General features: G+C 47.1%; 1 protein-coding gene across 4 annotated transcripts in view; it reads left to right on the plus strand.

Annotated features, from left to right (window-relative positions):
- The window catches only part of mtmr14 (myotubularin related protein 14), a 106,427-nt gene that overhangs the window by 7,359 nt on the left and 72,475 nt on the right, over positions 1–26,593 (plus strand). For all 4 annotated transcript variants that reach the window (XM_070549092.1, XM_070549095.1, XM_070549093.1 and 1 more), the window contains 8 exons: positions 1,548–1,656; positions 6,106–6,181; positions 15,873–15,933; positions 16,096–16,218; positions 17,398–17,471; positions 23,680–23,750; positions 23,837–23,911; positions 24,198–24,264. In XM_070549092.1, the coding sequence (XP_070405193.1) occupies positions 1,548–1,656; positions 6,106–6,181; positions 15,873–15,933; positions 16,096–16,218; positions 17,398–17,471; positions 23,680–23,750; positions 23,837–23,911; positions 24,198–24,264 (656 nt within the window). The remainder of the gene's footprint in view (positions 1–1,547; positions 1,657–6,105; positions 6,182–15,872; positions 15,934–16,095; positions 16,219–17,397; positions 17,472–23,679; positions 23,751–23,836; positions 23,912–24,197; positions 24,265–26,593) is intronic.

Here is a 26,593-nt window from a genome sequence, read left to right on the forward strand (position 1 = left end):
AAGTTATCAAAATAATATCAACCACTCTGAAGCTACTGGACAGCCTACGCACCAGGGTAGTGGAAGTTCTCAGGGGTTCGGTGAAGCCTTCTCGACGGAGCGAGTCAGAGGACTTCTGAGGGATCTGAAAGTCGTAGGACCCCCTCTGAATACGCACGACTAGGTGGCTTCAGGAGGACAGTTTCACATTTGATGAGTTGGTGGTGGATTGTGTAAATAATAACTGATTGATCTAAAAATGATGGTTCAAGCTGCTGAAAGGATTCCACTGAAAAATCTGGTCGATTCCTCGTAGGATGGCCATTTAACGGGAGCTGTGCGCTCTGGCTGGAACTTGGGAACATAGTTTATGTTTATGTTTATGTGCTTAGCAGACGCTTTTACCCAAAGCGACTTACAACATAGGAAGTGTGAGTCACTTTAGATGGAACATTCTTTGTAGATTGAAGGAAATCGTTTTATGAGACCAAAATAAGTCATTTTATTAAGAATAAAATTCTCGTCTCCTGCAGGAGACCCTGGAGGTGCAGCTCCTTGTAAACATGAGAGGTTGTTTAGACTTAGGGGTGTTTCTCAATGTCAAGGCGCCTGGCCTTGCGAGGCGATGTCTAGCGAGGCCAGGCGCCTTGCTTACGAGGACACGGTCCTTCCTTGGTCAAAGAAAACGGTTAAATGGAACAGACTTGCATCACGTGACCGCGGCTTCCACGGCGGTCACGTAACGGCACGTGATACGGGAGATAACGTTATATGTTATACGTATTAGTTTCAATATAAATATAAAACGAGCCTTTTACTTTTTAATTGTTTATTAAATTACATTTATAAGTGAGTTACTACCCGCTAGCCACCGAAGCTGCAACTACTAAGCAACTAACCAACCATAGATAACTTCTTTGGATCTAAAAAAACATTTTAAATTAGCTGACTTACTTTTAAACTTGAAAATTGTCCCCGAAGTAGCTGCCGGCTTCTGATCCGCCATGCTTTTGAAAATACCGCGGTGTATTGTGGGTAGTTTTTGACCAAGGCTAGGCTACAAGACACCTCCCGTGTATCCTTGCTCAGCTAGCTAAACGGCTAACAAACGGAGAACACACGCCTCGGTAGAACATGACCATTGGAACACGCCTTGGCGACTCCTGATGACGTATCTCCTAGGCAACCGGGGCGGGGCCAAGACATCAAGGCAAGGTTCCTTGGCATTGAGAAACACCCTAGTTTCCCTATCGCTAGGGAAGTAGAGCCTGGAATTGTTTTGGTACTGGGAAAAACAGGAAGGATGCTGGACACCTTACTGTCTGGTGACCTCTGTGGACAAATAACCTTGTTGGGCTTTAACAACACTACACCAAATTTGCTGAGATAGTGGAAAAGTCGCTGAAACATGCAAAATAACATTTGGAGGCAGAATAAAAGAGGAAGAAAGTAAAAAGAGGGGCCGCTGGAGCCAGAATGCTGAATTGGTATTAAAACGGTAACGATGATGTTTGTAAATGACTGGCAGTAGCGAGTGGGACTGACTGACTGGCTCTTTGTGTTTGCAGGTTTGAGAGCACGGTGCAGATCAGTAAGCTGCAGGATCTTGTGAGCCGGAGCAAGCTAGCTCGCTGCAGAGGAAGATTCGTCTGTCCCGTTATCCTCTACAATGGCAAGGTGTTTACTTCATACTCAAAGCACACGTTTCAACTGAAGTATTTCTGGGAAAATGTTCAAAAAGATTCACTTTCTGTCTTCTTAGCTTCCTGAACAGAGGAATCCCTTTGACTGATAAGCTAACAGCTAGTCAAATAACTGGCGTGGGTAGTGCGGGCTATGAGCTAGTCTGAAATGGGGCTGAACGGTTCGGAAAATAATCTAATAGCGATTAATTTTTTTTTTCAATATTGCGATTTAATTCACGATTATTTTCTCCAGGGGCTTTTCTCGTTTTGCAACTAACTGAAGCAGAAAAATCTATGTAACTTGTACTGAATATCAACAGGTTCATTTGTCTACACGAACACTCACCAGTAAAGACAACATCTTGTATTTGAAGGTGCGATGCTTTGCAGTCAGGAGCACGTCCCTTAAAGGAGCACAGGCGTTAGCATCAACTGAGAAAATGTATTAGCAGGAAAGGCGTGTGTCCCGTTTATTGACGTCTTGTCCATGCAGAGCTTCCGTAGTTCAGTAACCTTCATAGCTGCTAGCCAAAACTCTATGAAGTTAGTCTCTTACAGTTTTCTAGCTTTACTGACAGTTTTTACTTTTTATTAGACTCCAAAGGTAATTATTTGGCACGTTCCTAATTCATAATTTGTAGGAACGTAATTGGCAATATTAGCATTAGCATCCCTATTGGTTTTTCCCTGTATATTAGCATTGTGCTAACCACTGGCTGCCAGCCTTTGCGATTAGAAAATCTCCTTTTGTCACATCACAATTGAATAGCTTATGCAGTTATCACCCAGCCCTAGTCTGAAACACGCGTGTGTGTGTGTGATTTGGTTGTACCAGATACACCGTTACTGCAAAGTTCATTTCCAAATGAAAAGGTTCAACAATACACCTCTGGAGGAGATGTGCACGTTTGCAGTCACTATCTCAAAAAATGTGGTTTGGTCCGCGACTTGGTCAAAGTTTTTCTTTTGGGCCCGTTGTAAATCTGAGTTAGACTCCCCTGCTTTAAATGGAGACCTTTGAAGATGTTTAAAAAATAAATGTGCCGAAGGATTAAGGCCACAGTAAAAGGTATTTGGTGAATGAGACGCTAGTCAGACGCAGCCCTGCGGTCCAGCCCGGCCCGCGAGCCCCCACCTACCCATGCACTTGTTTCAGCGATAAAGGTTTCCTATCTGAAGTGGCGTTATGAGGACAAGCACGAGGAATTTGAAGATGCATTTCCTCCAAACTGATGATGACATCCTCCTCTAAAGCTGCACGCTGGATTTTATTTCCATCTTTGACTGAACAAACATGCAGCAGCATGGAGTTTCATGGATTTTGGGGAAACACTAGAAGCCTGTCCCTGATGCAGAAATGAAAACCGAATGTGTGACTGAAGTGATGAAAGCACATTTGAAGGCAAACAAAAAGCGTAGATGACGACTCCAACGATACAAATCCCTCTCTGACTCTGCGGCAGCAAGACGACAGAAACACTGGCTGGTGGTCTGGCCGAGCTCGGAGCGTGCAGAGTTCCTCAGCCGTGGATGGACCGCAGTAGCTCAGCAGGGTTCAATTCAATTTTATTTATATAGCGCCGAGTCACGACAAGAGTCATCTCAAGGTTGCAGGTTCGATCCCGACTCCGGACAGAGAATTCTGCTGTTGTGCCCTTGAGCAAGACACTCAACCCACCTTGCCTGCTGGTGGTGGTGACCGGTGGCGTCTGTACTCTGCAGCCTTGCCTCCGTCAGTGCGCCCCAGGCCAGCTGTAGCTACACCGTAGCTCATCACCATCAGTGTGTGTGTGTGAGTGTGTGTGTGTGTGTGTGTGTGTGTGTGTGTGTGAATGGGCCATTTGTCATGATTTAGTTACAGGCGTTTATTTTTAGTTTTATGTAAATATTCACTTGAATTCATTAGATTATTTATTGTTGCTGTTGTTGTTGAAGAAGGCCGGTTGTGTTCAAGCGGATTTCATGAAGACGCACTGACGGACGCTAACACACCTTTGACTCGCTGAAATGGTTTAAGGTGGCCCCTTCAGTAGGGTTGGGCAGCATATGAATCTGAACGATTCTGGTTCCTATCGACTCCTGATTCCAGTTCTTTCAAGGGTCAGGATCCAAAAGCAGCTAACCACGGGTCCTGCGTGATGAAATACTCTGGACTCCAACATGAACAATAACATCGCCTTTATTTAGAATAGAGTCATGTTTTCCAGAAAGAAGGAACAGAAGACTTGCAGCACAGTCGGCGTGTTTGTTTCTGACTACAACCCAAGGACGGGAACTGAAGAGGTCTCCAACGTAACCAGACGTCCAGCTGTTCAGGATCATGTCCAGGATGACGCCTACACCTTGGTGCAGAAAAGTTTACATCACCCACATGGAGTACATGTTCGGCAGACTCGCTGGTCGACACTTTAGCCGCTGCACTGTAAGGGGGTGGGGGTGCAATTCCCCACTCAGGGTCTCTGCTGGCTGCCCAGTAGGAGCGATAGACAGGTCGCATTCATCCCAATTAGCAGATTAGCAAATTATTTCTCTGCTAGGCGGACTGGGAATCAAAATTAGGAATGGAAATGAACGTATTTGAACGATTCTGGGAGAACTGACTCGGTCCTGGTTCCAGTCGACGCTTGATGCCCAACCCTTCCTTTAACTTGAGTACCGCTGCATTATTGTAACGCCTGGCAGTTCTCAGAAGGGCCGAGGTGGAGTAATTTTATCCTAGTTTTTATTTAATTACTGTTTTCTAATGTCTATAAATCCTAATCGAGGAGCTATCGACGGGTAAATAGTTTAACTCGTGACCTGACCCGATGCTGGGGCCAGCCTCGGTGCGTGTTGTAGACATAAGTTTTCTGGGATTTTCTGATTTGTTTTGTCAAAACATTCATACAGAAATTTGAACCATAACAAGATTTATTCCTTTACTTTCAGAACACCCACAGTTACCATTTGTTTTCTCTTGAATTTGACCTCATTTACAGTCTGATTCATCGCATAATTAAAGCCTTCTCACCTGACTGTATGGATGAAGACGTTTACCACAGAAACCCAAAATGAAAATCAAAGCCTGACAAATGTAAACATTCCTCCTTAAAGGTTTAGGAAAGAGAAGATGTGTGCATATGTGGTGTGCAGGAACATGTCTGCACATCGTGCGGTGTTTGTACTTGTGCGTAGAAATAAATCTGATGGGATTCCTGAAGGAGATGCTTCTGCAGCTAAGCTGCAAAACTCCGTTCCAGTCCATATTCTGTTATTGACAACTTCAGGATGTTTGCCACCAGGACCGTCCAGCGTGAGCTAGCAGACAGATGAACATGGCTCAGCCACGACTGGCCTGCACTGTGCCATAATGTCAGGGATAGACCGGAACGACAACTCGGCCCTGACCCGCCCGCCGGGACGATGGCACAATGCCAGGTGGTCCAGTCCACCCCTGGTTATTGGCCTCTCTGAACACCACCAACACGGACAAAGCAGAATTCCCTGGAAGGTTGCCAGATCGATCCCAGCACCTTCCAGGGAATTCTGCTTCGTCCGTGTTGGTGGTGTTCAGAGAGGCCAATAATGGGCCATTCCCATCTGTACCGGGTCGGCCCGGGCCGGGTAGCCCCAGCCTGGCCCGGTTGACTCCACACATCCTTGCCTTAAGCCCATGTGGGCTGGCTCTACCCACCAATCAGAGGCTTGCTCTAATGGAAGGTGTGAGTTTGCTGTCAGCAGTGGGTGTGTTGGTCCTGGTCGGCCTGAAGCAGACCCCCTCCAGAAGAGGGCTGAGAATGAGCCTCGGTTGGCCCGGAACAATTCCAGACCACCCAGATATGTAAACAACCTACGCTACCCGGCCCGGGCCGACCCGGTTCAGATGGGAATGGCCCATAACGCACAAAGACAGCCTTGCACGCACATCTTCCCCGTGTTTTTTTCCCGACAACAGAGAAGACGGTGTGGGCGTCCATTAGAGTTGCAGCGAGCTGCTCCAGTTGTGCTTTGGTTTGAGTTAGCTGAGAACGCAAACAAACTGCCTGAATCTTGACCTTTGGTGTTTAAAGGTCAAGATTCAGGCAGTTTGCTGCATCTGTGACGCTCCTGGTGGGAAGGGAGACGGTGCTCTTTATAGCGCGTGTCTTCGCTGGCTTCTCTGTTTTCCTCTAGATTACCATGCTGAGTGTCATTGAATGTGTTTAAACCTGAGTGCACACATTCAACAAGCCTGAAATAAGTAAAAATGACTAAAGAATTTATTAAAGTGAATGGTTCGAGTACTTGTTTCCACACTAAATGTGTAAAGCTGTTTGGTTTGTCCGAGTGCTGACGCTCTTTCATCTTCTGCAGAGGTCAGGTCCCACCTCTGTTAGACCACGAGGGTGTCTGCAGGTGTCTGCAGGTGTCTGTACTGTGTCCTGCTGTCTGTCCAATCCTGTATGCTTTCACCTCGTTCCAGCACATTTGCCGCTCGTCCACTCTGGCAGGTTGGGGGGAGCTGTACGGCCGCACGGGCTACAACTACATATTCTCAGGTACAAAACACACACATACACACACAGACAAAAACACACTACCTAAATTTAGCACCAGTGGAGAACATTAAGGCTGACTTGTTTTTCACAGCAACTTTAAATCACAATTAGTCAGTTGTGACTTGAGACGCGTGTCCTGATCTGTCATTGGGGCCTAGTAATGACACACTGAGTTGCTGCTGTGAATGAAACGTGCTATGTAGATGAAGCCGCCTTGCCCTGTTGGTCAGTCGTCATGTCTTATGCAGCCCTGTCTTCGGACAGAAGGTTTGTGGCTGAGGCTACAGGAAAAATGGGTTTGCTTCTGTGTACGACACTTCTATCATTGGTTAATCTGATATGCATCCACAGCAAAGCAGCTACGCTGTTATTGCTCAGGGCCGTGTGTGTGTGTGTGTGTGTGTGTGTGTGTGTGTGTGTGTGTGTGTGTGTGGCACCTGGCTCCTGTCTGAAACCGTGTTCATGCAAAAGCAGAGAGATTTTAGGGAGGTATTGGTGATAAAACTCCAGGTTAACCTCCTAAATGAGTCATTTAGGAGGTTGTGTTGATTAGACGCAGGAGGGTGTCACCTAGAATGAGACTGTTTGGGGAATACCTTCAAAGCTGCATTATTGGTGCTGGAACCTTGAAACCTAAGCCCCCCTCCCTATTTAATGTAGGTTTGTCCCCATTTAACATCAATATGTAGCTTCCTTTACTAACTCACCCCATCTATCTCCTCTGTCCAGCATGTGTCCCTTGTCCTTCAGGTGAAGGTGGACTGCAGAGTCCTGACCTGAGGAGGTGGCTCTCCTGTGTCGTGCCATGCTCTTGTGTAATTGTTGTTTAGTTTCCCAGATGTAAACATCTGGACAGTCCTCACCACACTGTAGGGCTGCAACAAGATTATTTGGATCATCGATGAATCGGATGAAACTGGAAGATTGAAACACTGCTAGGGAAACATTTTTCTCTCCCTCCTCTACCTTAACAACAGAACATGATTAGAAAACAGTTAAATAGTGTGTGAAACAACGTGCTGTCTCCTAAATATGTGCACAATTAAACTATGATCAGTAAAATTTAATGCATCTCATTGACATGTTCAGTAGTAAGCTACCGTAAATGCTAATACCGTTTAATGCCTACTGCTAACATGTAAGGGTGACACATTTATTATGTGCAGGTTAACAATAATCCAGTTTAAATTATGTTCACAGATAGACGTGTTTGTGAATTAGATGCTACAGTGGCTTGCCCTTCCTTCAGCGGTGTAGGGCAGAGCAGCCTCGCAGCAGTAACCTGACCGCTGCGGCGCTGGTTCTGCTCCGTAGCGCTGCAGACGGCTAATAGGGAGCCTAAGCCACGCCCATCTACATCTGGACCGCGGGTCCCCGGACGAACGAAAAAGATGAATGCAAGTCATTTTCTAATTCCGCTTGTTATATGCCATGGATTTCACATATGATGTCTGAATTTTAAAGACACATGTTGATACCAAGCAAATGTTTATTTTCTAATGGGGGAAATGGTATTTTAATAAGAAAATAAGTCCAGGACTACAAATGCGCTTCACGAAAGTGACGTCATCGAACCAGACACGGAGAAACTGAGGCAAAAGGGCTTTAAGTTCAGCGAACTTCCCACAGGAGGAAAGAACCACCATAAATATGGCCATGTGGTAAGTAGCAGCTACGCTGGGGGGAGGAGCTTATGTGGCGACGTCACATGTGCGACGTGCCGATTTCTGGTGTGTAGTCATGCTAATTATGAACTTTTACAAGCTGATAAATCTCAAAGTACGTGACTGGCGTGGCCGAAGCACCCATCATTACTTTTCATTTAAATTGCAGTACAGCATGTGTGATCCAGGGCGTAAGTTTTTAGCCCCGTTGACTTTCATTCATTTTTTCGTTCTTCCAGGGACCCATAAGCCGTCCGGAAAGGGAGGAGACTAAGGCTCCCTATGAACAGGATGTTGATGGGGACTTTTCTTCTGCTTGTAGAGTTGAGATAATCTTAATTTCACAACCATCGTGTTTTTTTCTGGACCCACTGGATCATGAGCCTGCTACCCGCTAGCATTAGCTAATCTGCTTGTAGTTACACTTTTGATACCAAACTTTGGACTGTTTCTGCCTCTGTTTCTTTGACAGTTTCTTGTTTTCCACCACTGCACCTAGATTAGCACTGTGTGCAAGGGCGTCAGTTTGTTTTCAGAACTGCTGGGGACAATAACCATACACTTGAGTGGGGTTTAAAAATTGCTGGGGACAATAAAGTAGGCTAGCACAGGGGTCGGCGGCTCTTCCATCCTTCTGATGCGGCTCTCTGTGCTTGTGAAATAATGAATGGATATTTAAATAAAATGCTTTATATTTTACTGCATTAATTTTACATCTGTAAGCTAATTCTAAATGTAAAGATTGTCTGCGTAAACCTGAACAGGTCCAACCCGGTCTTACTGTGAGACCGGGTTGATGCGTCACGCTTGTGCGTAATCATATCGGCGCTTTATGAGCTGCTTTCTGACCTTCCCCACCTACAAAGTTTAATTACAACAATCAAACGTGACAGAGCCTGGATTTGTATTCTGAACAGTCTAAACATGTTTTAAAAAGAAACATAGGACAAAAGTGGCACCTGCTCAGTAAAACCACCAACAGGGTGAAAAATACCAAAAATTGAAGGCAGAGACGGGCTACAACTTCTGGATCCATTTTATATAAATCGTTTTATTGATTATCGTCTAATGAAAGATAATTAAGACGTACATGAGCGATCAGACGCGTTGCAAGCTTTTCAAAAGTGTGGGGGATGTTGTCTGTGCCTAAAATAATTTCATGTTATTCATCTTGTTAGTTTAATTTCCGTAATAGCGGAGCAGGTGTGATTTTTAGACGCGTCACGCACGTCTCCGTTTTAAACATGTTTAAACTGTTCAGAATACAAATCCAGACTCTGTCTCGTTAGATTGGTGTAACTAAAGTTTGTTCTGAATGAAACTTTACATGAAACCATGTTGAAAAGTAAAGGATCCGATTAAATCGTTTCCCCCTCATTTACAGTCAGAAGTACAGCGCAGTACGCATGGCTCTGGGGTTAATCAAGTTTAATTGTAACATTAATGTGTTACTGGACACGCTGGTCTGGTTGGTTAGACCAGTGTTTGATGTGGAAAACACACACACACACACACACGCACGCACGCACGCACGCATGCACGCACACACACACACCAATTAAAATAATGCTGATAGCGTGGACTAGAAGACAGGTGATGGTTTATGTATTTAAATGATGATCAGGCTGATGTAAAATGTAATCTCCATCCACATCCAGACACAATTATCCTCTATTCTTTCTCTAGTTGCTCTGCTCTTGCCTGGGCTGATGTAGCTGACGGTGCGCGCGGCGCGCCTAACTAGCGGCTGATGCACATTTTACGCATTTGGAGAGATGGGCTGGATGCTTTGCGTTTACTGGAAGATGGTCCACTTAACACACGGGTGTAGACTACATATTAATGACAAATGAATGAAAATTAAATTGTGAGTTTTTACTTCATATTTTATAAATAAAAATGACGGGGGAAAACATTTATGACGTCTTTTTAAACGAAATTTTCTAGCGCGACCTGCCTGCTTCACTAAGTCACTGCTTATTAAGGTCCGTCCAAAATCACCGTGGCCCACCCAAAAATGAAAACCTGGCGCCGCGCCTGTTATAAACCTCTGCAAATTGTTGTTCTTCACTTTATCAGACTTTGTACAGCTAATGTCAAGATGTAAAATTATGAATTCAGTCGAGCTCTTCCGTCCCTCCCTCTCCTGCTCTCCTGGAAACCCGACATCGGCTGTCAGAAGAGGGAGGGGAAGAAGGAGATGAGGCAAACAGAGTGAGTGCGACGTAAAGAAACCAGACTGGTATGGAGGTGAGCAAAACAGCTGGAAAAGTGTGGGTGTTGAATCCCCCACGGGTGCGATGCCCCCGGCTGCTGTCACCTGTTGTGAGCAGCGCTCTGCTGTCTGAGGCTAGGCCCCGCCCGCAACGCCGCGGCTGCTGCAGTGTTTTCTTTACTGTGGGAAACGGGTAATAATGGCTCTTTGATGGGAACAGGTTACCGACCCCTGGTATAAGATCTGAGCTGGTAAAACAAAAATCCTCATCAGCAGGCTTTTTTGAAAGTGGGGGGGGACACAGCTGCCAATCACGAATTTTGCCGGGGACATGTCCCCGGCGTCCCCGGTTAAAATGACGCCTATGACTGTGTGTGCCAGTAAAAGGCATCTTCCTTAAACAATAATTATACCTTTGACATATATGTGTCTCTAGTTTTGATCTGCCTCAGTCTTCTCTGCTGCCCGCATTGACCGTTACTTAAAGGTTGCACAACAAAACGAATCAATGACAAAAAGCGTTGCTGTAGTTTCTGTCGAGGGTGTTGTTGGACTCCACTGTGGGCCACATATGGGGTCTTGAGATGATTTCCATAAATCAGTATAAAATGGCCGGATGATGCCCGCACTGCCCACTCACCACAGCCATGGAATACACCTCATGATCACACAACACTATATTGGAGCAGGCAGAGGGAGACTAGGGGTCTTAGCCACCTCTGTTGTCGCTAGGCTTCCTGGGGCTGGAGGCTAGGAGGGAGATCTGGCCGTCCGGTTGGGGTCTGGGGTGGTGGGTTGCTGTGCTCAGCGTTGGGCGGGGGAGCCTGCTCATCAGCATCCCAGCAGAAAGGGTCAAACTCTGGTTACCGGTGATGGTTGTACCCCATGTGCAGCAGTACCGGGACCAGAGTGAATAGGGTGTGTATGGGGAGCATGAGTGGGTGTCCGGCGTGCATTTTTGTAAGTCTTGGGTTGTATGTGCATGTGTGAGCATGAGGGAGGGAGCATGTGTGACTGTGTTTGTGTATGACTGCATAGGTCAGGTGGGGCCTTTGACTCCTCCCCTCTCCTGGAACTTCTCTTGATGATATAGATCTCTGTCCCCCCTCCCCCTGCCACACCTGGTGTGGGGGCTTGTGCCTTGGTCTGCCTGAGTGTTCGTGGCAACCGGGTCTGGGGGTTTAAGATTTTGGCATCTGCCTGTTAGATCCCGGTGGCTGCCTGGTGGGGTCTGGGTCCCTGGGCTCTGCTGGGTCCCCGGCGGGGGTGGTCGCCCCTGGGTCCCGGGTCGCTGGGTCCCGGGCTCGGCCGGCTAGGGGGTGGGAGGCTGCGGGTGGGCCTGTGGGCTTGCCGCTGATATCTCCTGGGACTCTGCCGGCTGCTGGTTGTGGCCCCCCGGGGCGATCCTCTGTGCCTCTCGAGGGGGGCGGGGGCCTTCCTGGTTGCAGTCTCCTTGGGGTTCCTGTGTTCTGGGGCAGCGCCTGGATCTCTGGGACTTGGAGCTCCCCCCGTCTCCTACACATCTTTAGGGGGCGGATCTGTGGTCCCTCACACTCTCTGTTGGGCGCTCCTATAGAGAAACCTTAAATAAACAAGCGCGTGTACACACACAGGTGCTCACATGGTGCTCTCAAAAGTATGGGCTTGGGCACGTTCAACACAGGTCTTAAGGCTATGGTGGGCACTTAATGCACTGTGATTTATTATCGTGATTCTTCAGTTAAGCAATGTTGATTATATATTTTTTCATCAAGTTGACGCAGTGATAGCTTGATCTTGTTGTATTGTTGTTGTGTCCCATTTTTTTGTCCTTTTGCTTTTTTTTTGTCTTTTTCTGCAGGTCTAGAAGCAGACTCTTGTTCATTGTTTATTTTTGTGGAGCCCCCTCTCTCCCCACCTTTTTCTTTTCCTTTCTCTTTCACCTCTGTCTCCGTGTCTGGTCGGAATTACCAAGCATTCAACAACAATAACAATAAAGTTTTAAGTATCAGGCGTGACATTAAAAGCAGACGCTTTAATGCTCCACCTGAGAATAAATCTGTAAGGCTTGTTACCAGCATTCAGGCATCAATTCTGCTTGCTTCACAGCCAGACAGGACACGGTAAAAATAAATAAATAAATAAATAAATAAATCAATATAAAACACAAAAACCATCACTGAAGCTATAGTTCGATCATAATAGTAACAGAAACACAACTAAAGTGTCATGAATGAATATGACACTATTTTGTAGGTCTGAAGCTGAAAAGTTGGTAAACCACAGGTTTAGAGGAATCATAGCAGTCTGTGAGGAATTTTTGAACTTTTGTGTTAACAAGGTCGCAGATTCACTTCAATTCAATTCAGTTATTTAGTGCAGAATCACAACGAGTCGTCTCAAGGACCTTCACACAGTAAACATTCCAATACAGGTCAGTTCATTAAGCCAAGTGTTGGGGCGACGGTGGCACAGGAGTTAAGCGCTCGTCCCGTAATCGGAAGGTTGCAGGTTCGAGCCCCGCTCAGTCTGTCGCTGTCGTTGTGTCCTTGGGCAAGACACTTAACCCACGTTGCCTGCTGGTGGTGGTCGGAGGGACCGGTGGCGCCAGTGCTCGGCAGCCTCGCCTCTGTCAGTGCGCCCCAGGGCAGCTGTGGCTACATCGTAGCTCATCCCCACCAGTGTGTGAATGTGTGTGTGAATGGGTGAATGACTGATTGTGTTGTAAAGCGCCTTGGGGGGTTCCAGGACTCTAGAAGGCGCTATATCAAATACAGGCCATTCATACCGCGCTGTCTGAAACATATCTGAAACCTTTCGCAGTGAGAAAATATATAACTTCAATTAAAAAAGCAGGTTTAAACAGCCTTTGAGATTTCATGAAATATTTACACAGAATTTACACAACAGAATGACACTAAAAAAACCAATAGCATTTAAATTAATTTTCCACTAATCAACATCCCACCCCTCCCTGGGCTGCCAGCTTATCGTGATGGAACAGTTTGAGTGTCCCAATGATTCTAGGAGCCAAGCTGTCTGGCGCTTTACGCCTCTGGTAGGGTCACCCCTGGAAAACAGGACCTAGGTGAGCGATCAGGCAAAGTGCATCCCAAAGACCCCTTATAATTACCTCAAATGGAAACGGTGTTCCTCGCTTGGATGCGGGTCACCGGGATCCCCCTCTGGAGCCAGGCCTCCTCGAGAGGAGCTGGACATTCAACCAATCTGAAGTTGCCCTAACTGACAGGCGTTGAGCAGGGGTTGGCATACTAGTTACCCCCCATCTTGCTGCCTGTATGCTGGGGTTTACCACGGTGAAGAAGAGGGTAGCCTCCCTCTGCTTACGTGTGGGGGGCTGATCCTGACTGTTGTTTGTGCTTAAACACCAAACTACAATTCAGACTACCCACCCTTTTTGGAGTCCTTGGAGGGGGTGCTGGAGAGCGCTCCTTCTGGTGACTCCCTTGTTCAGCTGGGGGACTTTAACGCTCATGTGGGCAACGACAGTGAGACCTGGAGAGGTGTGGTTGGGAGGAAGGACCCCTTATCTGAATTCGAGTGGTGTTTTGTTATTGGACTTCTGTGCTTGTCATGGATTGTCCATAATGAACACCATGTTCAGACATAAAGGTGTCCATATGTGCTCTTATGCAACAGTTAAATCCAACCGAGTGATTTGATTGGTCAAGAGACTTTCCATGAGTGCTGATATTGGACTATAACAGCACTGGGACTATTGACAAGCAGTATCACTCTGCTGTGCACAGGCGTTCTAACTGTTAATCATTAACGTTACTTCCATTAACTCTTGGATTTTGACCGACTTCGCACAGCAAAGATGGACATATTTCCTCAGGTAACATTTGATCTACAGTATGAATGTTCATCAGACTCTGAGGACACTGAAGGGAAGGAAAGAGGACTGAATACATCAGCGCAAACCAGGTGTGCTGACATGTCAATAGCGGACCTCGATGAATTAGAGAAGAGCAAAAATGAAGTCAACACTGTGAGGTAGACAGCCTGGGCTCTGAACTGCTTTCAGACTTGGCTCAATCTCAAAAATATCCAGGTGAACTTTCATCAAGTTAAGAAGACCGAGCTGAACACAGTGTTGAGGGAGTTTTCTGGATCGATCCGGACAGCTAAAGGGGAGCTCTTCAGCATCAGCAGCTACCTCGGACTTCGGGCGGGATTGAATCGTTATGTTAATGAGCTGCCGGTGAGCTGCTCATGGAATTTAATGCAGGACCCAGAGTTTATACCAGCTAACAATGTTTTCAAAGGAGTCATCAAAAAGACAAGAAGGGCAGGGAAGGACACAACAACACACCATCCCCGATCTCACCTGAAGACCAGCGCATCCTAAAACATTCTGCAGCTCCGAGTCCAGACAACCCGAAAGGCTTACCAAACAAGGTCTGGTATGATATTCGGTTGCACTTTGGGCGCAGGGGGAAAGAGGGGAATCGGCATCTCAAACCGGACTCATTCATCCTTAAATGTGATGACAACGGTGCTAAATATTTTACCACGATGTTCAACAAAGAAACAAAAAATCATAAAGACCCACTGGAGAGAGACAGAAAACATGAGGGGCGCTATGTATGGGGAGCGAGGAAATGTGCTCTGCCCGGTTGCGTCGCTCGAAAAGTACCTGCAGAAAATTCCACCTGATGCAAAGGCCCTGTATCTGCAGCCGAGGAGGGTTACATCACTGGGAGACAGCTACTGGTATACCACTGTTCCTCTGGGAGTAAGTCAGCTGTTGCAGATGTATACAGAAACTGTCCGATGCGGGACTCGAAGCGAGGGAGATTATGGCAGTGAGTGGGCACAGGTGAGATGCTTTAAACAGACTCAAAATACTAGGCTACATCAATTTGATTCATCTATAATGTGTGGCAGAACAAAAAATATACATATCTAAACAAAAACTTGTTCTGCAGGAGGGAAAGCTCGCTAAAAAGTTACTGGAGACATCTATGGCGAGCTGGAAACAAGGGAGCAATGTGCTGTCTGATCGAATGAACTCATCAGAAACACCCATGCCACCAAAGCATCGGTCAGCAGACTCGTATTTCAGTGAATGTACAATAAACGGAAATATTCAGATAATCGTAAATGATGCAAAGTAAAGTTAGTGCTTTGTAGAAAATGTTTGTGTTGCCTAGCAACGGCCTTGTCTGAGTCTCCGTTTCGTGTTGGGACTATTTGTGTTGGCGGAGCCTGATAAATGATTAAATAAATGAACAAATCATAATCTGTTGTTGCTTATTGGTGTTCTCAAAATAAAATGAGCAGGTAGAACTGTTGTATAAAAGCAATATCACACTCGAGGTCGTGCGTTGTTGCTGAATATCAGCACTGGTGTGATTATCTACGACCGAATCACACCAGTGCTGATATTCAGCAACAACGCACTCCCTCTCGTGAGATATTGCTTAATTGACACCAGGACACCTTAGGCTGCAACTCGATGATCGACTTTGTTGTCATCTCTTCTGATCTGCGGCTGCATGTCTTGGACACTCGGGTGAAGAGAGGGGCGGAGCTGTCAACTGACCTGGTGGTGAGTTGGCTCCGATGGAAGGCGAAGATGCCGGTCAGACCTGGCAGTCCCAAGCGTATTGTGAGGGTCTGCTGGGAACATCCTTTCAGAAGAAGTTTCAGTTCCCACCTCCGACAGAAATATGGATAAATATAAGTACAGGAGGCCTTTGCAAGGCGTTCACTGCTTGAGCCTCACAGAGCAGACATGCTGGTGAAATTCATCAGTGTGGAACACCTCGGTTACATTGGCTCTTCGTGTGCATTTCTCTGTCTTCAGGGGGCAGTGATGACAACTGGACAGACTCTGAGGAGGTTCCCGATGATGACAGCGCCATCAGGTTATAAAATGACCATACTGTATAAAATTTGGAGTTAAAGTTGAAAGTTCAGCTCTGGAATTCTGGAGGTTGTTGCTTCAGGGGCCAAGGCATTAGCACGCATTTGATCTCTTGATGAAGCCTTATCCTAATTTCCTCCCTTCCTTTTATGCTTCTTGTCAGGAACAGGGACACCCAGCTCTTCGACAAGGTGCGAGGTCATGACATTAAGCTGCTACAGTACCTCTCAGTTCGCTACATCTGTGACCTAATGATGGAGAACAAGAAGGTCAAGTTTGGTCTAAAGTATGATGCTTCTAAAAATAATGTATTCGTATTCTGCTCATTGCTGTGTGGCCTGCACTTGATCTGACTGAGATGTTCATTATGGCTTTGATATGAGTATTTTTCAGATGTTATCATCAGTAGTGTTTACAGACTCTGATCCGGTGTCAGACCTGACTTTTAAAGCTTTATTTCTGTTTGAGACTGATTGGACGAATCAGTAACAGGTGCTTATAAACACTTGGTACATAATCATTTACAAACGTCTGTAAATGTTTAGTAGATGCTTTAATAAACACAAATGTTTTCAACATTACTTAATAAAAATGTAATGAAACAAACATTTAAATCTGAATGAAGTGGAAACGTTCTCAGTTTTAGCCGTTACTTCCATATGTGTAACATATCTGTTATAAATCATTTGTCAATACATACAACATTTTTTACAAACCACTTTGCATCCCATAATCTGAAGTGATCACATTTCTGCATACAGATTTAATTGTTTGTTAAATTACTATTTAATCATTATTTTATCATTTACTAACGTTGAACAACCTATTTGTTCATTATGTAAGGAAACATTTACCAGGGATGTCCCGTTCCGACATTGATATCTGCCCAAAAACACTATCAGATTATATCGGACTGCATCAAAATTCTCCGATGCAAGCGGTCTAATAAGGTGCACATTTTTGCAACCAATGGTTAAAAAAATTGACAATTTTTTCATACTTACTGTTATTGGCTCTTGTTCTCCGACTAAGTAATAGCACTTGATTAAGCCTTTCATACTTCCACAGTACAAAATAGGTAATAGTCTGTATGATTTTTGCTGATATCAGATTGATATTGGTACCGGTCAATACTGAAGGCTGCAATATCGGTATCGTATCGGAAGTGAAAAAGTTGTATCGCTAACATTTACTAAACCTTTACAAGCGCTTGTGAATTATTAGCTTATTTACTAAGTGTTATTAATGCTTTATAAACACCTGTTTCTGTAAGTGTTAGCGATGGATCAGCATGTTCTGCTTCATTATGGGTCAGGAATCAGGTGGTGCCTAACAACCCTGTACGTCCTAATAATTCCCAACAACTACAGATATTATCAGACCTGAAACCACCAGGAGAGCAGTCCTGTCTGAAGTCTGCTGCCAACCTTGTGCATCTCACCTAGCTCTCTGTCTTTTTCTGCAGTGTGACATCGTCTGAGAAGGTGGACAAGGCCCAGCGTTATGCAGACTTCGCCTTGCTCTCTGTGCCTTACCCAGGTGAATGACATCACTTCCACTAAACATCACCAGTCAGAAGTATATCGGTAGATAATAGGTTTGTTGGGGATCACCATATTTATGACTGATATGGAGCGTGGTTTCACACCAGAACTGCATGGGCCGCTTCCAAAAGACCAGAGTTCCTCAGGTATCTCAAGGTTATAGGTCACGGTAGGCAACCCCAGCATGTTTTAGTTGTTTCTCTGTTCCAGCATGCCTGATTTTGATCAGTAGGTGGTTAACAGGCTTCTGCAGATGAACAGGTGATTAAATCATTGAGTCAGGTTTGCTGGAGCAGAAAACAGCAAAATTAGGATGGATGGTGGCACTTGAGGACCAGCCTTGGCAACATGGGGGGTGACAGTGGCTCAGGGTTTAGGAATTGCCCTCTGGGTTGCTGGTTCAAAGCCAGGCTCTGTCTGTGTCAGTCGTGTTCTTGGGCAAGGCACTTCACCTGTGTTTCCTCCTGGTGGTTGTGAGGGGAATCTGTGGTTTATGTGTATGGCAGTGCGCCGCAGGGCAGCTGTAGCTACATCGTAGCTCATCCCCGCCAGTGTGTGAATGTGTGTGTGTGAATGGGTGGATGTTTGATTGTGTTGCAAAGTGCCTGGGGGGGGGGGGGGTGTAGGTAGGCGCTATACAAATACAGGCCATTTACCATTCAAGTTTTGAAACACATTGTAACTCCGCTTCTGCTTCCAATTTGACATTATTCTGATATAACATATAATACAGCATTTATAACAGCGTATGTCATTTGTTCTGTGTCCTTTCAGAAGTGTTACCTGTTGACTCCACATTATCCTCTACCCGCTCGACAATGACATGTCCCATCTCACATGTTTTTATCCTCCTAAAACATAAGCTGTTATATACAATTTCATTTAATGTTCAGAAAATACAAAACATCTCAAAGGATTCTTTCTCCTAACAATGCAGCACAAAATACTGATGAAGATGAAGAAATTTAAATAAAATACAAGTAAAATTAGGTGAAAACACTATTCTAAATTGTTTGAAGTGAAGTGAAAAATGTGAAAACCAGAAATAACATTTCTTCCTGCTTTGCTGTTTCATTTATTCCATTTTCTGTTACGTTCAGAACTTGGAAGACCCGTGATGACACCAAACACGGTAAATAGTTAGATAAAAAGTCTTTATTAGATGTGACGTTACTGAAGAGGGTGAGGCAGGAGACAGAGTCGGAGAGGAGGCGTGGGTCAAAACCAGATCTGGACGAGCAGGTACAGGTAGCAGGCTGGAGATAAGGTAGCAGACAGACGAGGGTCGTGGTGGCAGGCAGAGTTCAAGGCAGGGGTCGGGAGTGAAAACGAGGACTGGAGGCTCTGGCACTGGGTGGAGAGCAGGCTGGGAGTTAAATAGCAGAGGGAGCAGGTGTGTGGGATGAGCTGATGACAGGAACAGGTGAGATGAATGAAGTTGATGGGGTGCAGGCTGAGGTTGCTGTGGAAACCGGTCATGGCAGCAGAGGCAGAGGAGGGTGAAAGACAGGGAATCATGACGGAACCCTCCCCCTCAAGGGTGTATTCCAGACGCCCACAGGAAACCAGAGCAGGGCGGGAGGAGGGGGACCAGGAAGGAGGGCCAGAGCAGTCAAGGGGGCCGGCGACGGGGAACCAGGAGCCCGGACCGCGGGAGTCTGGGGGGCCGGCGATGGGGAACCAGGACAGCGGGAGTCTGGGGGGCCGGCGGCGATGGGCGAGAACCGGACTGGCGGTGATGGCTGCCGATGACCGACCTGGAATCAGAGGGGATGGAGACACGGGCGGGGACGTAGACTCTAGAGGCTGACGAGGAGACGATGACCTGAACTCTGCAGGCAGACGAGGGGACAAAGACGTGGACTCTGCAGGCTGACGAGGGGACGATGACCTGGACTCTGCAGGCTGACGAGGGGACGACGATGTGGACTCTGCAGGCTGACGAGGGGACGACGATGTGGACTCTGCAGGCTGACGAGGGGACGAAGACGTGGACTGCAGGCTGACGAGACGAAGCCTCTTGGACAGGTGGGGCTGACTCGACTGTGGGCGGAGCCGCTGCAGGGGGAGCCTCTTGGACAGGCTGGACCGGATGCGGTGCTACCTCCGGGACCACCACTGGAACAGGGTGCGGTGCGACCTCTGGGACCACCACCGGAACTGGATGCGGAGAGTCTTCTGGAACCACCGCTGGAACTGGATGCGAAGCGTCCTCTGGGACCACCGCCGGAACGGGATGCGGAGTGTCCTCTGGGATCACCACCTGAACGGGATGCGGAGCGTCCTCTGGGATCACCACCGGAAAGGGATGCGGAGCGTCTTCCGAGACCACCACCGGTACTGGACGTGGAGCGTCCTCTGGGACCACCACCGGAACTGGATGCGGAGTGCTGGAGGGTTCTGGGGAAGGTGTCCATCCCTCACAGCAGGTCAGATGAAGGTAATAATTACTAAGGGCTGGAATTGTTGCCAATTCCGGATGGGTGGAAAAGAGGGTATTTAACTTTTCAGCCGTCCACAGTCGTAAGTGGGGGGCAGGATGGTATGGCAAAGATTTTCCATATAGTGTCCTCGACCATCTATCTCATCATCTGAACAGCCTCCTCAGTTGGGGCCGGCCTAGAAGCAAAACATGAGATGTCATCTGGGGAACCCGCCGACACCAGCACGGGAGAAGGATCAACCAGCTCCAGAAGACCTCCAGGATCGCCGCCGATGTGACCTGACAGGAGGCGCTTGAGGCTGGAGTGGCGTGACGACAGGAGGCGCTTGAGGCTGGAGCGGCGTGACGACAGGAGGCGCTTGAGGCTGGAGCGGCGTGACGACAGGAGGCGCTTGAGGCTGGAGCAGCGTGACGACAGGAGGGGCCCGAGGCTGGAGCGGCGTAGCTGCTAAACCTTGGATCTGGGAAGGCAGTGAATTCACAGAGGGTTTCCGGGGCTGCCACCGTCGCGTTGTCAGGGACCCACTGCGCATGACGGTCGCAGCAGGCCTGGACGGAGGGGTGGAACCTCTGCGCGGCTGTGGCCTGATTGCCAGACGTGTTTCCCAGAACGGTGACTCCTGTTCCTTTTCTAGCTCCATAAAATCAAGGAGCGTGAGATACTCCTTGACAGGTCAGAATGAATGTTAGCTGAACTCCTAAGCAAGTACTGTGTCAGAGTCGGGTCTATGTTGTGGCCAGATTATTCTGTCACAACCAGAACTTGGAAGACCCGTGATGACACCAAACACAGTAAAAAGTTCAATAAAATGTCTTTATTAGATGTGACATTTCCCGAGGAGGGCAAGGCAGGAGACAGTTGGAGAGGAGGTGTGGGTCAAAACCAGATCGGGACGAGCAGGTACAGGGAACAGGCTGGAGATGTGGTAGAAGACAGGGGAGGGTCGTAGTGGCAGGCAGAGTTTAAGGCAGGGGTCAGATGTGAAAATGAGGTCCGGAGGCTGAGATCAGGCAAGGTGAAAGGCTGGAATATTTACTGGCAACGAGCGTTCAATAATCTGGCAGGGGACGGGTGGCTGGCTGGTGAACATATAGCAGGGGGAGCAGGTGTGTGGGATGAGCTGATGACAGGAACAGGTGAGATGAATGAAGTTGATGAGGTGCAGGCTGAGGTTGCTGTGGAAACAGGTCATGGCAGCAGAGGCAGAGGAGGGTGAAAGACAGGGAATCATGGCATTTTCATGTTGAGTGCTGTAGAGAATGACTGCAGGTTGTTGCATCGATGATATAAAAATACGGTTGCAGGTTTATTATTTTTCTTCCCTTTGGTTGAGCGGAGCTCAGATCAGCTGGTCTGAGCCATTGCAGTGCACACTGGAGTCAGTGGTGGAGTCGCTGAGTGGCAGCTAGCCAATCAGAGGCGAGATGTTGAACATGATGAATGTGAATGACCCGTTCTTGCTGTGCTTGTCTTCAGATTCCATTTAGGTTCTTTTTTAAACACAGATAAGGTTTTTCTTTACCTTGCTGAAGTTTTGTTTGCGACTGCAAACATCCTCAGAGCGGATGTTGAAGGTGGCGTCACTTCCTACTCTGGAGGTTACTCATTGGATCGCACATGGGACCGCATCATCGTTGAGGGGAGAGCGGGCAGCAGAGGGCAACAACGTCCTCTGCTACCCGCGGATAAACAGAGTAGGAAGTGACGCCACCATCAGCGTCAGCTCTGAGGAAGTTCGCAGTCGCAAACAAAACTGTCAGCAAGGTAAAGAGAAACCTTTCCTGTGTTTTAAAAAGAACCAGAAATGGAATGTGAATGACCCGGACTTGTAAAGCGCCTTTCAGTATCAGAGGACTCCAAAGCACTTTACACAACATTGTATCATTCATTCATTCACACCCACGTTCATTCATTCACACCCACGTTCACACACTGAGGATGATAATCTACATGGTAGCTGCAGCTGCCCTGGGGGGCACTGACAGGGGCGAGGCTGCCGAGCACAGACGCCACCGGCCCCTCTGACCGCCGCCAGCAGAAGGGAGCGTAAAGTTCCTCGCCCAGGGAAACAACAGCAGTAATCTCTGTCTACAACCCTCCTGTATCTGGACAACCCGCTCTACCTCCTGAGTTATTGCTGTCCTCAGAACATTAGACTTTAAATCCTGTCGTATGAAACCGGAGCACCAGAGCTTTGTTACCTCAGAGATCGACTCGCAAGGCATTAATTTATACCAGAGATCACCGATGCAGATGTGTTGAAAAATCAAAACTATAGTGATTAAGATTCAACAGAGGGTCCCGCCAAAGCCTGAACAGGTGAGTTTAAAGGAGACCACTGAGTCCACTGATCTCAGGCTCAGGGGGAGAGAGGTCCAGAGTCTGGGGGCCACAGCAGCAGATGATCTGTCACCTTTGACCTTTAGCCTGGTGCTGCACAACCAGTAGGCTTTGATCACTGGACCTCAGGGACCTGCTGGGGGTGTAGGGACTAAGAAGATCACCAATGTAAGATGGTGCTTGTCCATGTAAGGCCCTGTAGACCAGAACCAGGATCTTGAAATGTACCCTGAAGTTGACTGGCGGCCAGTGAAGCTGGAGGAGAAGCGGGGTGATGTGGGTGTGTTTGGAGGACTTGGTCAGAAGGTGATGGTCAACAGTGTCAAAGGCTGCAGTCAGGTCCAGCAGGACCAGAACAGTCCCCTGCATCACTGTGGGTCAGAAGGTCATTAGAGACCCTAACCCCGACTTGACACTGGAGGGATAATTTGCAGAACGGTATTTTTTATTTTTTTTTTGCAATTTACGCTGCATGCCAGTACACGCCAGGAAGATTTCAGCCGTGGAGCGGCTTTTCTGCCATGCTCCTTGCTGGACTCACGAGATCACAAAACCCCTGGAGTTTATGCCATCCTCCATGAAACAGAAGAGGAAATCACGTTATCACTGTTTGATGTCATGTGAAGCCATGAAAAACGCACCGCTGCACTTCTGGAAAGAGGTTGGGAGTAAATACCGTAAGCTGTTGAGTCACATGTTTTGACGTAATCTACACAGATATGAAATCGCATTGCAGCACAAGTCATGTATTTAGAAAATGACTGCGTGTTTTACACTGAGACTGTATGTGGTTTCCTGTCTAGTCCTGGCCGTTCCGTGCCGCTGATGCTTCCTGTGTGAAGTAGGGGTAAGAAGAGCTGTTTCAGTAGAATGAGCTCTACGAAGACCTGACTGGAAGCTATCATAGATGTTATGTTCATCAAGAGCAGCTGTGAGTTGTTTAGCCACAACCTTTTCCAAGATCTTGGAGATGAACGGAAGTTTAGAGATGGGTCTGAAGCTGCTGTGGAGAGAGGGGTCGAGACTCGGATTTTTAAGAAGCGGGTGGATTACAGCAGTCATTGTTTTGCTGGAAGGTGAATCTCATTTTTAGTCTCAAGTCCTTTGCACCTTCAGACATGTTGACCTCCTCCAGGATTTTCCTGTATTTAGCCCCACCCATCTTCCCATCAACTCTGACCAACTTCCCTGTTCCTGCTGGGGAGAGCATCCCCACAGGTTGTTGCTGCCACCGCCATGTTTCATAGTGGGGGAGGTGTGATCAGCAGGGTCTTCTCCGTCGCATGTAGCACTTTGCATTTAGGCCCAAAAGTTCTACTTTGGTCTGGTCTGACCAGAGCAGAGAACCAGGAGTTTTAAATGGAAGAGTGGAGATAACTTGTGCTGTGTGAAAAAGTTTTCTTGTTCTGTTCTTTTCAGGGTGTGAGTTTTTTAAGGAATACAAAGACCGTAACTACACGGCTGAAGGTCTGGTGTTCAACTGGAATCAGGTACAGGTTTTGTTAACCCAGTCTGATGCAGGAGTTCTGATGGTTCTTAGTCTGTTAACCCAGTCTGATGGTTCTGGTCTCAACAGGATTATGTGGATGCCCCTTTGACAATCCCAGCCAGTTTCACCCAGAAGCTGAACATTGACTGGACTCAGTACCAGGTGAAGTCTTTGTTTTCTCCTCCTCTTCTGGGTTTCAGAGACATTTGTCTGTGCTGCTGCTGTTTTCCTCTCTGCTCCCCGTTCTGAAGCCAGCTGAGCAGTGGCCCAGCCTGTGCTGATCGGCTATGCAGTCACAGAAAGATAAAACTTTGTTCTTATGTTGTGTTTGTTCCTCTAACAGCTGAGGGAGCTTTTACAGCTGGACCATGAGATGACTGCATGAGATAATAGATGTCTCCTGTAAATTTGTCTTTTCCGTCTTAAGATGTTTGTGTTTCTAACTCAGTCATGGGACCTTGTAGAGCAGACCCAGAACTACCTGAAGCTGCTCCTCCACATCATCAATAATGATGGTAGGTGGCACTGATGTGTCTCTGAGTGTTTTATGTTTTCACATGAATGTGTTGAGAGGAGCCTTACTCCTCATGACCTCACCGATACCTGGAGAGTCGTCTGCTGGTTACACCAGTACGTTTATGAACGTGTATATTTGTTCTTAACGGGACGGTGTCATGCCATTTTCACCTCTCCAGAGTTACGGTGACATGATAAAGTATTATCTTTAGCACTAGTTTCTGAAATGTAAGCTCAGACATTTTACCAACCTGGAAATAAGACTTGACTCAAGTGAACACCACCCGTCCCTGCAAAGCATCGCGGAGCATGGCGAAGAAACAAATTACGCCGAGTTTAACCTCCGCCCCCCATTCGCCACCAGAGAAGCGGTTAAGGAGCTGTTAACACACACATGCACGCACACCACCTGGACAAAGAACAGGCGACTGGGATGAATTGTATTCCCAGTCTATTGCTAACTGTCGACCCCAAACCATTCGGCTAGCGGTTAGCAGTTTGGTTGAACCCACCGCTCTGGCCTGTCAGGTGCTTTTAGGGTTGAAATGGCGCCGGTTTAAATAAGTCATCGGTCTGAAAACCCTCCCTGGTGTTGGCGGTGGTTTAACAAGCAGTCCGAAGTCACGGTCACACTTCGGCTTGGTTATGGTCGAGGGCTCCTGAACCATTTCTGCTGGTTAGACTGGACAGAGGTCCTCTTCCTCTGCAGACAAAACTCCATTTTTGGGTTCTGGGCACGAAAAGAGCACATGCAAGTAAAACCTCCTTTGTACAAATGTTTACAGAAATATAACAGGAGCTCGTTCTAAATGACAATTTCCACAAATTATTTAGGCTTTGGGAGTCATTTTTGTGAGAAAAACATTTTATCTGCCAAACCAGAAGTGAGAGCTATTAGCTTGAGCCGGAGCAAAGTATGGATTCTCATGCCGGTTCTGACTTCCTTTAAAAAGACGATGTGTAGTTCTTACCATTAATCTCTGGAAATTTCCATCAAAATGTTGTTGGAAATGAATGAAATGACGCCCAGTTGTTGAAAAATATCGGCGGCTTTGTAACATCTAACCATAAAAATCAGGTCTAAAGTACGTGAGCGGGTCTAAATCTCTGGGAGACGCCATGCTTCCTACAGGAGCCCATGAGGACAAAACACATTTATTGATTTGTAGCAAACGGTTACAAAACTTTCACCATTCATAAATGTTTCACACTTTACCTCTTCACTCGTTGCCCGTGATGTTTGGGAGTCTGATGTGCTTGTTATGTAGCTGAAGTTCACACTCCTTGGGGCTTTTTGACCCTGAAGCCTGATTCATGCTTCTCCGTCTGCGTCAGCGCGGAGATACGCAACGTCCTTGCGGGCCTGCCGGACAGCCCCGCAAGGACAGACGGAGTCTAGCTCTCTTTTCTAAACATCCGTCAGTCGAGACGGACAACGCAAGCTTGTGATTGGTCAGGACGCCGCTGTCGTCTACACCGCCGCCATTGCGCTCTCAAAAACATAAAGAGAGCCGAGGATAACTAGGGGCAGACACGGAGAAGCTTGAAGAACACCTCATGAAAAAACTCTAAAACATGAACGTTTAACTCCCCCGTGACTGGAGGAGTGAAAAGATGCGCAGCAAGCGTTTTATTTGTGGACGGAAATGACAGGAGACGTGGGTTTAGAGGTGGCGAGCGCATGAAGAGGTGGAGGAGGATGAGAGACAAATTTGTATGTTAAAAAGTCTCTCATATACAAAAAACACAATATAAACACACTATCTTGGACCGATACATGACAGGATACCACAGAACAGCACTACGCCCTCTGCTGTCCTGCCGGGGAATTGCTTTGCAACGCTCTCCAGGAGACGGAGACGTCTGAGAGCAAAACGCTTCCGTCAGTCCGTGCGTGTCTGTCTCCTGCGGAGCTGACGCAGAAGCATGGATCAGGCTTAATGGTGGTGAGGTTTTACTGCAACACAAAAATACTGCTTGCTTGCAATGATTTAGATATCTACTGCCCCCTATTGGGAGGAAAAATACACACTGTCACTTTAAATGTTTAATTATTATCCTTATGGTGGATCACAACCATACAGGTATGAGCCTGCTGAGCGGAGACAAGCCAGGAGAGACGTTGGCTAAAGGAGAGACATGGACCTGTGCTTTCAGGAGATTCTGTGGAGCGAGCAGGTGTCTCAATGCGCTAGCTAGCTTAAATGTGCGTGCCAACATCACAATATTGTACAGAATGAACTATAGGGTGTGAGTAAAACAGAAATAAAGTCAAATATAGAATAGTCTCATTTTTGTGGGCCAGGGGAGCTGTAGCCCTAGCAGGAA

The sequence above is a fragment of the Nothobranchius furzeri genome, chromosome 3 (genome assembly GCF_043380555.1).
Source record: "Nothobranchius furzeri strain GRZ-AD chromosome 3, NfurGRZ-RIMD1, whole genome shotgun sequence".
Lineage (NCBI taxonomy): Eukaryota > Metazoa > Chordata > Actinopteri > Cyprinodontiformes > Nothobranchiidae > Nothobranchius > Nothobranchius furzeri.